The sequence below is a fragment of the Oncorhynchus tshawytscha genome, unplaced genomic scaffold, assembly GCF_018296145.1.
Source record: "Oncorhynchus tshawytscha isolate Ot180627B unplaced genomic scaffold, Otsh_v2.0 Un_contig_3022_pilon_pilon, whole genome shotgun sequence".
Lineage (NCBI taxonomy): Eukaryota > Metazoa > Chordata > Actinopteri > Salmoniformes > Salmonidae > Oncorhynchus > Oncorhynchus tshawytscha.
In genome coordinates this window covers 181,323-193,839 of record NW_024609724.1, presented here as the reverse complement: position 1 = coordinate 193,839, position 12,517 = coordinate 181,323, and the positions used below count along the sequence as shown (strand labels likewise).

The 12,517-nt window shown below is 47.6% G+C and overlaps 1 protein-coding gene across 3 annotated transcripts in view; it reads left to right on the top strand.

Annotated features, from left to right (window-relative positions):
- LOC112240758 (dual specificity mitogen-activated protein kinase kinase 5) overlaps positions 1-12,517 on the top strand; it is a 125,961-nt gene that overhangs the window by 16,744 nt on the left and 96,700 nt on the right. For all 3 annotated transcript variants that reach the window (XM_042317280.1, XM_042317282.1, XM_042317281.1), the window contains one exon: positions 6,185-6,249. In XM_042317280.1, coding sequence (XP_042173214.1) covers positions 6,185-6,249 — 65 coding nt within the window. The remainder of the gene's footprint in view (positions 1-6,184; positions 6,250-12,517) is intronic.

Here is a 12,517-nt window from a genome sequence, read left to right as displayed (position 1 = left end):
CACCCTGTTAGTCCCTGTCCTCAGGACCTTGGTCTGCACCCTGTTAGTCCCTGTCCTCAGGGCCTTGGCCTGCACCCTGTTAGTCCCTGTCGTCAGGGCCTTGGCCTGCACCCTGTTAGTCCCTGTCCTCAGGGCCTTGGCCTGCACCCTGTTATCCCTGTCCTCAGGGCCTTGGCCTGCACCCTGTTAGATCCTTTTATAGAAGACACATCATGTCCCTGTCCTCAGGGCCTTGGTCTGCACCCTGTTAGATCCTGTTATAGAAGACACATCATGTCCCTGTCCTCAGGGCCTTGGCCTGACCCTGTTACATCCTGTTATAGAAGACACATCATGTCCCTGTTAGTGAGTGTTGTCCTGTTATAGAAGACACATCATGTCCCTGTTAGTGAGTGTTGTCCTGTTATAGAAGACACATCATGTCCCTGTTAGTGAGTGTTGTCCTGTTATAGAAGACACATCATGTCCCTGTTAGTGAGTGTTGTCCTGTTATAGAAGACACATCATGTCCCTGTTAGTGAGTGTTGTCCTGTTATAGAAGACACATCATGTCCCTGTTAGTGAGTCTGGTCCTATTATAGAAGACACATCATGTCCCTGTTAGTGAGTGTTGTCCTGTTATAGAAGACACATCATGTCCCTGTTAGTGAGTGTTGTCCTGTTATAGAAGACACATCATGTCCCTGTTAGTGAGTGTTGTCCTGTTATAGAAGACACATCATGTCCCTGCTACTGAGTGGCCGGTCATTGATTTCCTCTGAAAGCTGCTGCCCACTTCCTGTTTCACCGCCTGCCCCGGTCGACATCTTTATCCTGACCTACTGGATAGATATTCATTGTCTTAGCTGAGCGCTGTTGCCTAGGACACACTCACACACGTAAGGCCAGGCAAAGTGTGTCAAGCAGACAATTAAGCCCAGCCACTTCCTCGATGTCACCTGTAACACATTGGTCTAATGGAGCCATACTCCCTCTCTCTCTCCCTCTCTCCCTCTGTCTCTGACACCTGACAAGTATCTCCCCCCTCCTGCTCTCTCTGTCTCTGACACCTGACAAGTATCTCCCCCTCCTGCTCTCTCTGTCTCTGACACCTGACAAGTATCTACCCCTCCTGCTCTCTCTCCCTCTCTGTCTCTGACACCTGACAAGTATCTCCCCCTCTCCTGCTCTGACACCTGACTCTCCCCCTCTGTCTCTGACACCTGACAAGTATCTCCCCCTCCTGCTCTCTCCACCTCTCTGTCTCTGACACCTGACAAGTATCTCCCCCCTCCTGCTCTCTCTGTCTCTGACACCTGACAAGTATCTCCCCCTCCTGCTCTCTCTCCCTCTCTGTCTCTGAAACCTGACAAGTATCTCCCCCTCCTGCTCTCTCCCTCTCTGTCTCTGACACCTGACAAGTATCTCCCCCTCCTGCTCTCTCTCCTCTGTCTCTGACACCTGACAAGTATCTCCCCCCTCCTGCTCTCTCTGTCTCTGTCTCTGACACCTGACAAGTATCTCCCCCCTCCTGCTCTCTCTGTCTCTGACACCTGACAAGTATCTCCCCCCTGCTCCTCCTGCTCTCTCTCCCCCCTCTGCTCTCTGTCTCTGACACCTGACAAGTATCTCCCCCTCCTGCGATCTCCCTCTCTGACACCTGACAAGTATCTCCCCCTCCTGCTCTCTCTGTCTCTGACACCTGACAAGTATCTCCCCCTCCTGCTCTCTCTGTCTCTGACACCTGACAAGTATCTCCCCCCTCCTGACTCTCTCTGTCTCTGACACCTGACAAGTATCTCCCCCTCCTGCTCTCTCTGTCTCTGACACCTGACAAGTATCTCCCCCCTCCTGCTCTCTCTGTCTCTGACACCTGACAAGTATCTCCCCCCTCCTGCTCTCTCTCCTCTGTCTCTGACACCTGACAAGTATCTCCCCCTCCTGCTCTCTCTCCCTCTGTCTCTGACACCTGACAAGTATCTCCCCCTCCTGCTCTCTCCCTCTCTGTCTCTGACACCTGACAAGTATCTCCCCCTCCTGCTCTCTCTGTCTCTGACACCTGACAAGTATCTCCCCCCTCCTGCTCTCTCTCCCTCTCTGTCTCTGAAACCTGACAAGTATCCCCCTCTCTGCTCTCTCCCTATCTGTCTCTGACACCTGACAAGTATCTCCCCCTCCTGCTCTCTCCCTCTGTCTCTGACACCTGACAAGTATCTCCCCCTCCTGCTCTCTCTGTCTCTGTCTCTGACACCTGACAAGTATCTCCCCCTCCTGCTCTCTCTGTCTCTGACACCTGACAAGTATCTCCCCCTCCTCTGCTCTGACACCTGACTCTCCCCCTCCTGCTCTCTCTGTCTCTGACACCTGACAAGTATCTCCCCCTCCTGCTCTCCCTCTCTGACACCTGACAAGTATCTCCCCCTCCTGCTCTCTCTGTCTCTGTCACCTGATAAGTATCTCCCCCTCCTGCTCTCTCTGACACCTGACAAGTATCCCCCTCCTGCTCTCTCTGTCTCTCTCTCTGACACCTGACAAGTATCCCCCCCTCCTGCTCTCTCTCTCTCTCTCTCTCTGACACCTGACAAGTATCCCCCTCTCTCTCTCTCTCTCTCTCTCTCTCTCTCTCTCTCTCTCTGTCTCTCTGACACCTGACAAGTGTCTCACCCCCCTCCCATGTAACCCAATCAATGGGGCTGAATTGGAGTAGGTGGTGGTGGTGCTGGGTCATTTTAACCCCCAGTGTAGCCCCTTTCCCCCTGGCCAAAATGAACCTTGACAGCAGGCCATTGACTTGATATCATGCTGGTCTCAGCAGCACAAACAAGCATCTGCCCACACAATCAGGCTATTGACAAGCCTGCTAGCCAGGACCAGCCCCTACCCCATCCACCCAAACAGATGTCTCTATCTAATACAGGTTATGAGATATAAATATTTATCTGATAGCTGTCATGGGGTTTAAATGGGAAGGGTGTTGGAGATTGGGGGGTTGTTGTAGGTATTGATGAAGTGACAAGGGTCACGCCAGCCGAGGACATGTCTTTATTAGGCTATAGAACTGAGCCCGTGTCCTCACTCACAACAGAGCTGGTAAACTGGGATGGCTCGGGGGTTGTTTCAGTGTGTTTTGTCCTGAAGCAGAGCAGAATGTGTGTATAAGGTTGATTAAGTAATAAGCTGGTGGAAACGGACCATTTTATGCGTATGAATTACCAGGCTCTTCATTAAAACACTCACGACAGGTGTGATGGAGAAAGATAATTGTCTGTAAGATTTCAGAAATGTCGACAACTAAATGCGTTGGACAAGAGCGGATCATTTTAGTGAAATAGATTCTGCTTCATATTTTGGTGGAGATGCTCCTGTATTGCTAAAACAACATCATGTTGTGGTCCTTTCCCGCTACGACCCTGGAAAAGCAGGAAGTGTTTATTTGACTACAGGTGAAATAAGTTATGATGAACTTCTCAAGGTGGTGAATGTGCGGTGATGAGCTTGATGCTAATTTCCAGGAAATAGGCCTATCTGGGATATTCATTTCCAGGAAATAGGCCTATCTGGGATATTCATTTCCAGGAAATAGGCCTATCTGGGATATTCATTTCCAGGAAATAGGCCTATCTGGGATATTCATTTCCAGGAAATAGGCCTATCTGGGATATTCATTTCCAGGAAATAGGCTGCCATTTGGAAAAATATTATTTGATATTTTGTGACATCATGAAGCTTATGCCATTTGAAAAATAAAAATGATATTTTGTCTCATCATGAAGCTTATCCACTTTATCTGCCAAGTGACCATGTGCCAAGACCAGATCACTATCTGCCAAGTGAGAATGTGCCAAGACCAGATCACTCTATCTCAAATCAAATCAAATCAAATTTTATTTGTCACATACACATGGTTAGCAGATGTTAATGCGAGTGTAGCGAAATGCTTGTGCTTCTAGTTCCGACAATGCAGTAATAACGAACAAGTAATCTAACTAACAATTCCAAAAAAAAAACTACTGTCTTATACACAGTGTAAGGGGATAAAGAATATGTACATAAGGATATATGAATGAGTGATGGTACAGAGCAGCATAGGCAAGATACAGTAGATGGTATCGAGTACAGTATATACATATGAGATGAGTATGTAAACCAAGTGGCATAGTTAAAGTGGCTAGTGATACATGTGTTACATAAGGATGCAGTCGATGATATAGAGTACAGTATCTACGTATGCATATGAGATGAATAATGTAGGGTAAGTAACATTATATAAGGTAGCATTGTTTAAAGTGGCTAGTGATATATTTACATCATTTCCCATCAATTCCCATTATTAAAGTGGCTGGAGTAGAGTCAGTGTCATTGACAGTGTGTTGGCAGTAGCCACTCAATGTTAGTGGTGGCTGTTTAACAGTCTGATGGCCTTGAGATAGAAGCTGTTTTTCAGTCTCTCGGTCCCAGCTTTGATGCACCTGTACTGACCTCGCCTTCTGGATGACAGCGGGGTGAATAGGCAGTGGCTCGGGTGGTTGATGTCCTTGATGATCTTTATGGCCTTCCTGTAGCATCGGGTGGTGTAGGTGTCCTGGAGGGCAGGTAGTTTGCCCCCGGTGATGCGTTGTGCAGACCTCACTACCCTCTGGAGAGCCTTACGGTTGAGGGCGGTGCAGTTGCCATACCAGGCGGTGATACAGCCCGCCAGGATGCTCTCGATTGTGCATCTGTAGAAGTTTGTGAGTGCTTTTGGTGACAAAAGAGAGAGAGAGGGAGAGAGAGAGAGAGAGAGAGGGAGAGTGAGAATGTCAAGTGAGAATGTGCCAAGACCAGATCACTCTATCTGCCAAGTAAGAATGTGCCAAGACCAGATCACTTTATCTGCCAAGTGACCATGTGCCAAGACCAGATCACTATCTGCCAAGTGAGAATGTGCCAAGACGAGATCACTCTATCTGCCAAGTACCCATGTGCCAAGACCAGATCACTATCTGCCAAGTGAGAATGTGCCAAGACCAGATCACTCTATCTGCCAAGTGAGAATGTGCCAAGACCAGATCATTTTATCTGCCAAGTGACCATGTGCCAAGACCAGATCACTTTATCTGCCAAGTGACCATGTGCCAAGACCAGATCACTATCTGCCAAGTGAGAATGTGCCAAGACCCCCTCCTCGTTTGTAGCAAAACCATCGGTAGAGTTTAAGAGGAGATGGGAGCACATTGAACTGCTGTGTTTCATCTGAAGACGTGTTTTTTAGAAGCACTACGTCATTACAAACGTTTATATTCACAACAAGTCAGTTTGATGGAAACACCTCTGTCAGTGAAATGTCTTTTTGTGTGAATATTAGAATAGTGGCTGGATGGACACCTGGCTGTGATACTTTTATTCCGTGCAGTATACTCTTTTTTTTTGGGCTAGTAAATGCAGTGTGTGTGTGTGTGTTGTAACACACACCCCCTACCCTCCTCCCATCAGTCTGACAGAAGGAAACTTTTCCCCAGCCTCCCCTCCGTGTCACACGGGGCCATGTTATATTACCCCGTTCTGACACCTTTTATCAACACAGGACTGGAACGACGACAGCAAACAAATCATCATTAAACTCTCCATCACTCCTCCCCCACCCGCCCCCCTACACACCATTGTCCTTTTAGAAATTGGACAGCAAATGTTGTATTGATCTCACTCTCTCTTTCCCTCTCTCTCTCTTTCCCTCTCTCTCTCTTTCCCTCTCGCTCTCTTTCCCTTTACATCTCTCTCTCTCCTCTCTCTCTCTCTCTCTCTCCCTCTCTCTCTCTCTCCCTCTCTCTCTCTCCACTCTCTCTCTCTCCCCTCTCTCTCTCTCCCCTCCCTCTCTCCCTCTGAACTTGGGATGACCTGAATGCCTGTTTCCTTGTTTATGGCCTCCAGTAACATTCCTCTCTCTCTCTCGCTCTCCCTCGCTCTCCTTCGCTCTCCCCCTCCCTCTCTCCCCCCTCTCCCTCTCTCTCTCTCTCTCTCTCTCTCTCCTCTCGCTCTCCTCGCTCTCCCCTCTCCCTCTCTCTCCTCTCTCTCTCTCTCTCTCCTTCTCTCTCCCTCTCCCTCGCTCCCTCCCTCTCTCTCTCCTCTCTCTCCTCCTCCTCCCTCCCTCCCTTTCTAAATCTCCATTGACATCTCTATCTTCTATCTCCTATCCTATTAGTATTGATCTCTGTTTGTGCCTCTATAGATCAATGGCCAAGACATACAATACCAGGAGCAGCTTGGCCATGGAAACGGAGGGACCGTGTACAAGTAGGTGCCTGTCTGTACTTTACTGTCGGCCTTCGTGCCAACACTGGTAGGTATAACAATAAGAATGGTGTTGAGAGAAGAGACGTGGTGGGAGTATGGGCTTCTCAGTGAAGGGTAGAGAGAAGAGACGTGGTGGGAGTATGGGCTTCTCAGTGAAGGGTAGAGAGAAGAGACGTGGTGGGAGTATGGGCTTCTCAGTGAAGGGTAGAACCTGGCCTTTAACAACATGATTTGGGTTACTACTTGACTTCATTAAAGTGTCACTCACCCCCTCACATATACAACCCATGTTACAATCCAGACTTTTACAACTACAAATTTTCTTTCTTTTTCTCTCCCTATTTCTCTGTTCTCCTTTTCTCACCATATCTATCGATCTCTCTTTTTGGTCTCTCTTTCTCTCTGTCTGTGTCTCTCTCTCTGAAGGGTCTGTGTCTCTCTCTCCTGTCTTTTCTGATTTGGGTTACTCTGTCTGTGTCTCTCTCTCTGTACTGTCTGTTTCTGTTTTCTGTCTGGATCTCTCTCTGTCTGTGTCTCTTTTCTCACCATATCTTTCTCTCTTTCTGTGTCTCTCTCTCTCTGTCTGTGTCTCTCTCTGTCTGTGTCTCTCTCTCTGTCTGTTTCTGTCTGTCTGGATCTCTCTCTGTCTGTGTCTCTCTCTCTCTTTCTCTCTGTCTGTGTCTCTCTCTCTCTGTCTGTTTCTGTCTGTCTGGATCTCTCTCTGTCTGTTAATCTCTGGTGTCCCTCTGAAATCCATCAGGCTGGTTAGTGTCTGGGGCGCGAGTGGCGATTCAATTTATTTATGTATTTTCTTTACGATGTGAAGGTTGCCAAACGTATGTGGTATTGATCTGGTATGAGAGTGATTGTCCCACTGGACCATACAGCATGTTACCTGGAGAGAAGACTCTCCTCCCAAATCACCTGACTGATGTGTTGTCAACACACACACACACACACACACAGAGAGTCACTGGGGCATTTGGTTCGTCACATTCAAATCTTTCCCCCCCTTATAACTTTCCTTCTCTTCTCTGTCCTCCTCTCCTCCTCCTCCTCCTCCTCCTCCCTTCATCTCCTCCTCCCTTCATCTCCTTCTCTTCTCTGTCCTCCTCCTCCCTTCATCTCCTCCTCCTCGTCTCTGTCCTCCACTTCTATTCTCTGTCCTCCTCCTCCCTTCATCTCCTCCTTCTCTTCTCTGTCCTCCACTTCTATTCTCTGTCCTCCTCCTCCCTTCATCTCCTCCTCCCTTCATCTCCTCCTTCTCTTCTCTGTCCTCCTCCTCCCTTCATCTCCTCCTTCTCTTCTCTGTCCTCCTCCTCCCTTCATCCCTCCTCCTCCTGTCTCTGTCCTCCACTTCTATTCTCTGTCCTCCTCCTCCCTTCATCTCCTCCTCGTCTTCTCTGTCCTCCTCCTCCCTTCATCTCCTCCTCGTCTTCTCTGTCCTCCTCCTCCCTTCATCTCCTCCTCGTCTTCTCTGTCCTCCTCCTCCCTTCATCTCCTCCTCGTCTTCTCTGTCGTCCTCCTCCCTTCATCTCCCTCCTCTGTCTTTCCTCTCTCCTCCTCGTCTCCTCCCCTCCATCTCTCTCCTCCTCCCTTCTTCTCCTCCTCGTCTTCTCCTCCTCCTTCATCTCCTCCTCCTCTTCTCTGTCCTCCTCCCCCTTCATCTCCTCCTCGTCTTCTCTGTCCTCCTCCCTTCATCTCCTCCTCGTCTTCTCTGTCCTCCTCCTCCCTTCATCTCCTCCTCGTCTTCTCTGTCCTCCTCCTCCCTTCACCTCCTCCTTCTCTTCTCTGTCTTCCTCTGTCCTCCTCTCCTCCTTCTCTTCTCTGTCCTCCTCTTCTCTGTCCTCCTGTTATTGAACTGTTTTATTGAGATAGTGATATTGATCACTTCTCTAACCTTGACTTGACGGAGAGAGAGGCTGTGCTTCTGTCGTCTCTGTCAGAGCTCCTCGTAAATTTCATCCGGAGCAAATCCTGTTTATTTCTTTAACAGTCTTGTTCAGGCTTTTTCCTGTTGTTTTCTTCACGTTTCTTTGGCCGTTTTATTGTGGTGAGGTTGTTTCATTAACTATCTCTTATAGTTGAGGGAGAAAGCGACTGGCTATTCGCTCGGCTTGGGAAATTGTTCCGCTGGGCTGAGGAAAGCCAATATTGCAAACCTCCGACAACTTCTCAGTCAATTGAGCTCAGCAGAAAATCCATCCGGTTCTGTGGCAGATTGTTTTTCTGGTCGGGAGAGAAACTGCTGATCTCATTGTTTTCTCCGTCTGTCCAATTGTTCATGTTAGTTTTGGTTTTGTTATGTTTTCTGTTAGTATTTTTGTCAACATGCAAACAAGGCAGCACCTCAAATATTGTACTCGGGCTGTACATTAAACCTGACTGTTTATATAGATGGAGTTGGCTCCTATCAGGCTGTACATTAAACCTGACTGTTTATATAGATGGAGTTGGTTCCTATCAGGCTGTACATTTTACCTGACTGTTTATATAGATGGAGTTGGTTCCTATCAGGCTGTACATTTTACCTGACTGTTTATATAGATGGAGTTGGTTCCTATCAGGCTGTACATTTTACCTGACTGTTTATATAGATGGAGTTGGCTCCTATCAGGCTGTACATTTTACCTGACTGTTTATATAGATGGAGTTGGCTCCTATCAGGCTGTACATTTTACCTGACTGTTTATATAGATGGAGTTGGCTCCTATCAGGCTGTACATTTTACCTGACTGTTTATATAGATGGAGTTGGCTCCTATCAGGCTGTACATTTTACCTGACTGTTTATATAGATGGAGTTGGCTCCTATCAGGCTGTACATTTTACCTGACTGTTTATATAGATGGAGTTGGCTCCTATCAGGCTTGTTTATATAGATGGAGTTGGCTCCTATCAGGCTGTACATTTACCTGACTGTTTATATAGATGGAGTTGGTTCCTATCAGGCTGTACATTTTACCTGACTGTTTATATAGATGGAGTTGGCTCCTATCAGGCTGTACATTAAACCTGACTGTTTATATAGATGGAGTTGGCTCCTATCAGGCTGTACATTTTACCTGACTGTTTATATAGATGGAGTTGGTTCCTATCAGGCTGTACATTTTACCTGACTGTTTATATAGATGGAGTTGGTTCCTATCAGGCTGTATTTTACAGGCTGGAGTACATTAATTTTACCTGACTGTTTATATAGATGGAGTTGGTTCCTATCAGGCTGTACATTTTACCTGACTGTTTATATAGATGGAGTTGGTTCCTATCAGGCTGTACATTTTACCTGACTGTTTATATAGATGGAGTTGGTTCCTATCAGGCTGTACATTTTACCTGACTGTTTATATAGATGGAGTTGGTTCCTACTGTTTATATAGGCCTATCAGGCTGTACATTTTACCTGACTGACTGTTTATATAGATGGAGTTGGTTCCTATCAGGCTGTACATTTTACCTGACTGTTTATATAGATGGAGTTGGCTCCTATCAGGCTGTACATTAAGTTTTACCTGACTGTTTATATAGATGGAGTTGGTTCCTACCTGACTGTTTATATAGATGGAGTTGGTTCCTATCAGGCTGTACATTTTACCTGACTGTTTATATAGGTGGAGTTGGTTCCTATCAGGCTGTACATGTCTAATATATACAGTAGCCTTACACCAAACAGTGATGTTCGGTAGCTCAGCCACAGATGAACCTGGTCGAAGGCTGACACATCCTCAGCAACAGTTAGACGTTGTCTGCCAACTTTAACCCACACTGTGTAATGATCACCTCAAACACTAGACTACATTTTACACCTGACCTCCAGGGTATTACTTGGCATCTAAATCACTTGATTGGCTGAAGTACAGTAGGCTTAGTTCCTGACTTGTCTAGTTGTTGTTCAGGATCCTGTTGTCCTCCTGCTGTTTCTTGAAAGACAAGGACAGTGTGGCTGAGCTTATCCAATCAGCTGCTTAATGAGGTTCAGTGGGGAGATCAGAGGACCTCCAGGTGGAGCCTGGGGAGCGGATGGCCTATAGGAATCACTCTGGCATCTCTCTCTGCCCTCTGGTGTCATTGTCACATTATCACCACTGACCAAGACACACACACACACACACACACACACACACACACACACACACACACACACACACACACACACACACACACACACACACGTACAGGCTTGGTGTCTCTCCTCTTCTCACAGGGTTTAGGGTTTAGTAACCTGTCTGTCAGTCAGACATTGTGTTTTGGTGCACGACCAGACTTACTGACTGCTACAGATGAAGGATCTTAATTTGAGCCAGTTTGCTACAGCAGGAAAATAATCCAACTGCAAATATGAACTATTATGTAGATTGTAATGTATCAACATTGTTCCAGGGGGTTGCTACATTTTTTTCGTAAAGGAAAAAAGTCAAAAATTTCAAAGTGAAAAAAAAAAAAAAAATCAAAGTGAAAATTACAAACTTCAGAAGCCTTTTTAAACCTCAAAATACAATACAGGTTTTAAATATGCTGCACTGCAGAAAATTTGTCCTGCAACAGGCTGATCAAATGAAGAGCCTACATCTGTAGATGCTGAGGTTTCATTGTCTTGTCTGTCAGTGTGTTTGTTTTCTTCCATTCACACTGTGTCTGTTGATCCTGCATCTCCTCTCTGTCCATCTGTCTGTCTGGCCGTCTGTCTGTCTGGCCGTCTGTCTGTCTGGCCGTCTGTCTGTCTGGCCGTCTGTCTGTCTGGTCGTCTGTCTGTCTGGTCGTCTGTCTGTCTGGCCGTCTGTCTGTCTGTCCATCTGTCTGTCTGGTCGTCTGTCTGTCCATCTGTCTGTCTGGTCGTCTGTCTGTCTGGCCGTCTCTGTCTGTCTGGTCGTCTGTCTGTCTGGCCGTCTCTGTCTGTCTGGCCGTCTCTGTCTGTCTGGCCGTCTCTGTCTGTCCTGCCGTCTGTCTGTCTGTCTGTCTGGCCGTCTGTCCGCCGTCTGTCTGTCCTGCCGTCTGTCTGTCTGTCTGTCTGTCTGGCTGTCTGTCTGTCTGGTCGTCTGTCTGTCTGGCCGTCTCTGTCTGTCTGGCCGTCTCTGTCTGTCCTGCCGTCTGTCTGTCCTGCCGTCTGTCTGTCTGGCCATCTGTCTGGCCGTCTGTCTGTCCGGCCGTCTGGCCGTCTGTCTGGCTGTCTGTCCGGCCGTCTGTCTGGCCATCTGTCCAGCCGTCTGTCTGGCCGTCTGTCTGTCTGGCCGCCTGTCTGTCTGTCTGGCCGCCTGTCTGTCTGGCCATCTGTCTGTCTGTCTGTCTGGCCGCCTGTCTGTCTGTCTGGCCGCCTGTCTGTCTGTCTGGCCGCCTGTCTGTCTGTCTGGCCGTCTGTCTGTCTGTCTGGCCGCCTGTCTGTCTGTTCTGCATGTGAATCCCAGACCAGTGCCTTCAGATGTTAATGTGTTGTACACAGCAGATGGAGAGGGAACCTAGTTGTTCCTGCTCCCAGACTGAGGACAGCAAAGGGCCCCAGCGTGTGTGGATATCTGTAGGAACACAGGGCGCTGCCCTAAGGGGAAATGGGGCCTGTAATATCTGTTGTGTCCTATGTCACCTCTACCCTAAACACTTTTGGTTCATGTAAAACACAAACCACTTTGACCGTCAAACATGCACAGAGGCTTTTCCCCCACAGAGTCGGGCACCTGGAGTATTACTGTAAATTGCTTTCTTTAAAAATAATTTGGTGGGTTTCTCTGTTGGGCTTTGTGTTTTGTACTGCTGCTATTATATGTCAGAGTATGAAGTGTTGATAACCCAATGACATACATATTATATATACACACACACACACACACACACACACACACAGCCTTATACATACTTACTGCCTCCAGACTGTGGAGGCTATCCACCGAATCATCCCCAGCTTCCAATTGGCTCATTCATCCCCCCTCCTCTCCCCTGTACCTATTCCTCAGGTCATTGCTGTAAATGAGAACATGTTCTCAGTCAACTTAGCTGGTAAAACAAGGGTGAAATAAATAAAACGCCCCACCCAGTCTCCTCATTTGAAAGTAAATGTTGTAATGTGATCATGGTCTCCTCTGAAGAAGGTCATTACCTCTCCTCCGTCTCCCTATCGGCCTGGTTTATATTAAGCTTATCTAGTGTGAATAGATCCACTTAAGGCTCTGCACCTTTTAACCCTTAACCCTGTTTATGACCCACGGCCATTTACACTCAATTGGATGTTGCTGACACCTTGGCTCTCCTCTGTGTCTCTGACCCGGTGATCCATCAAT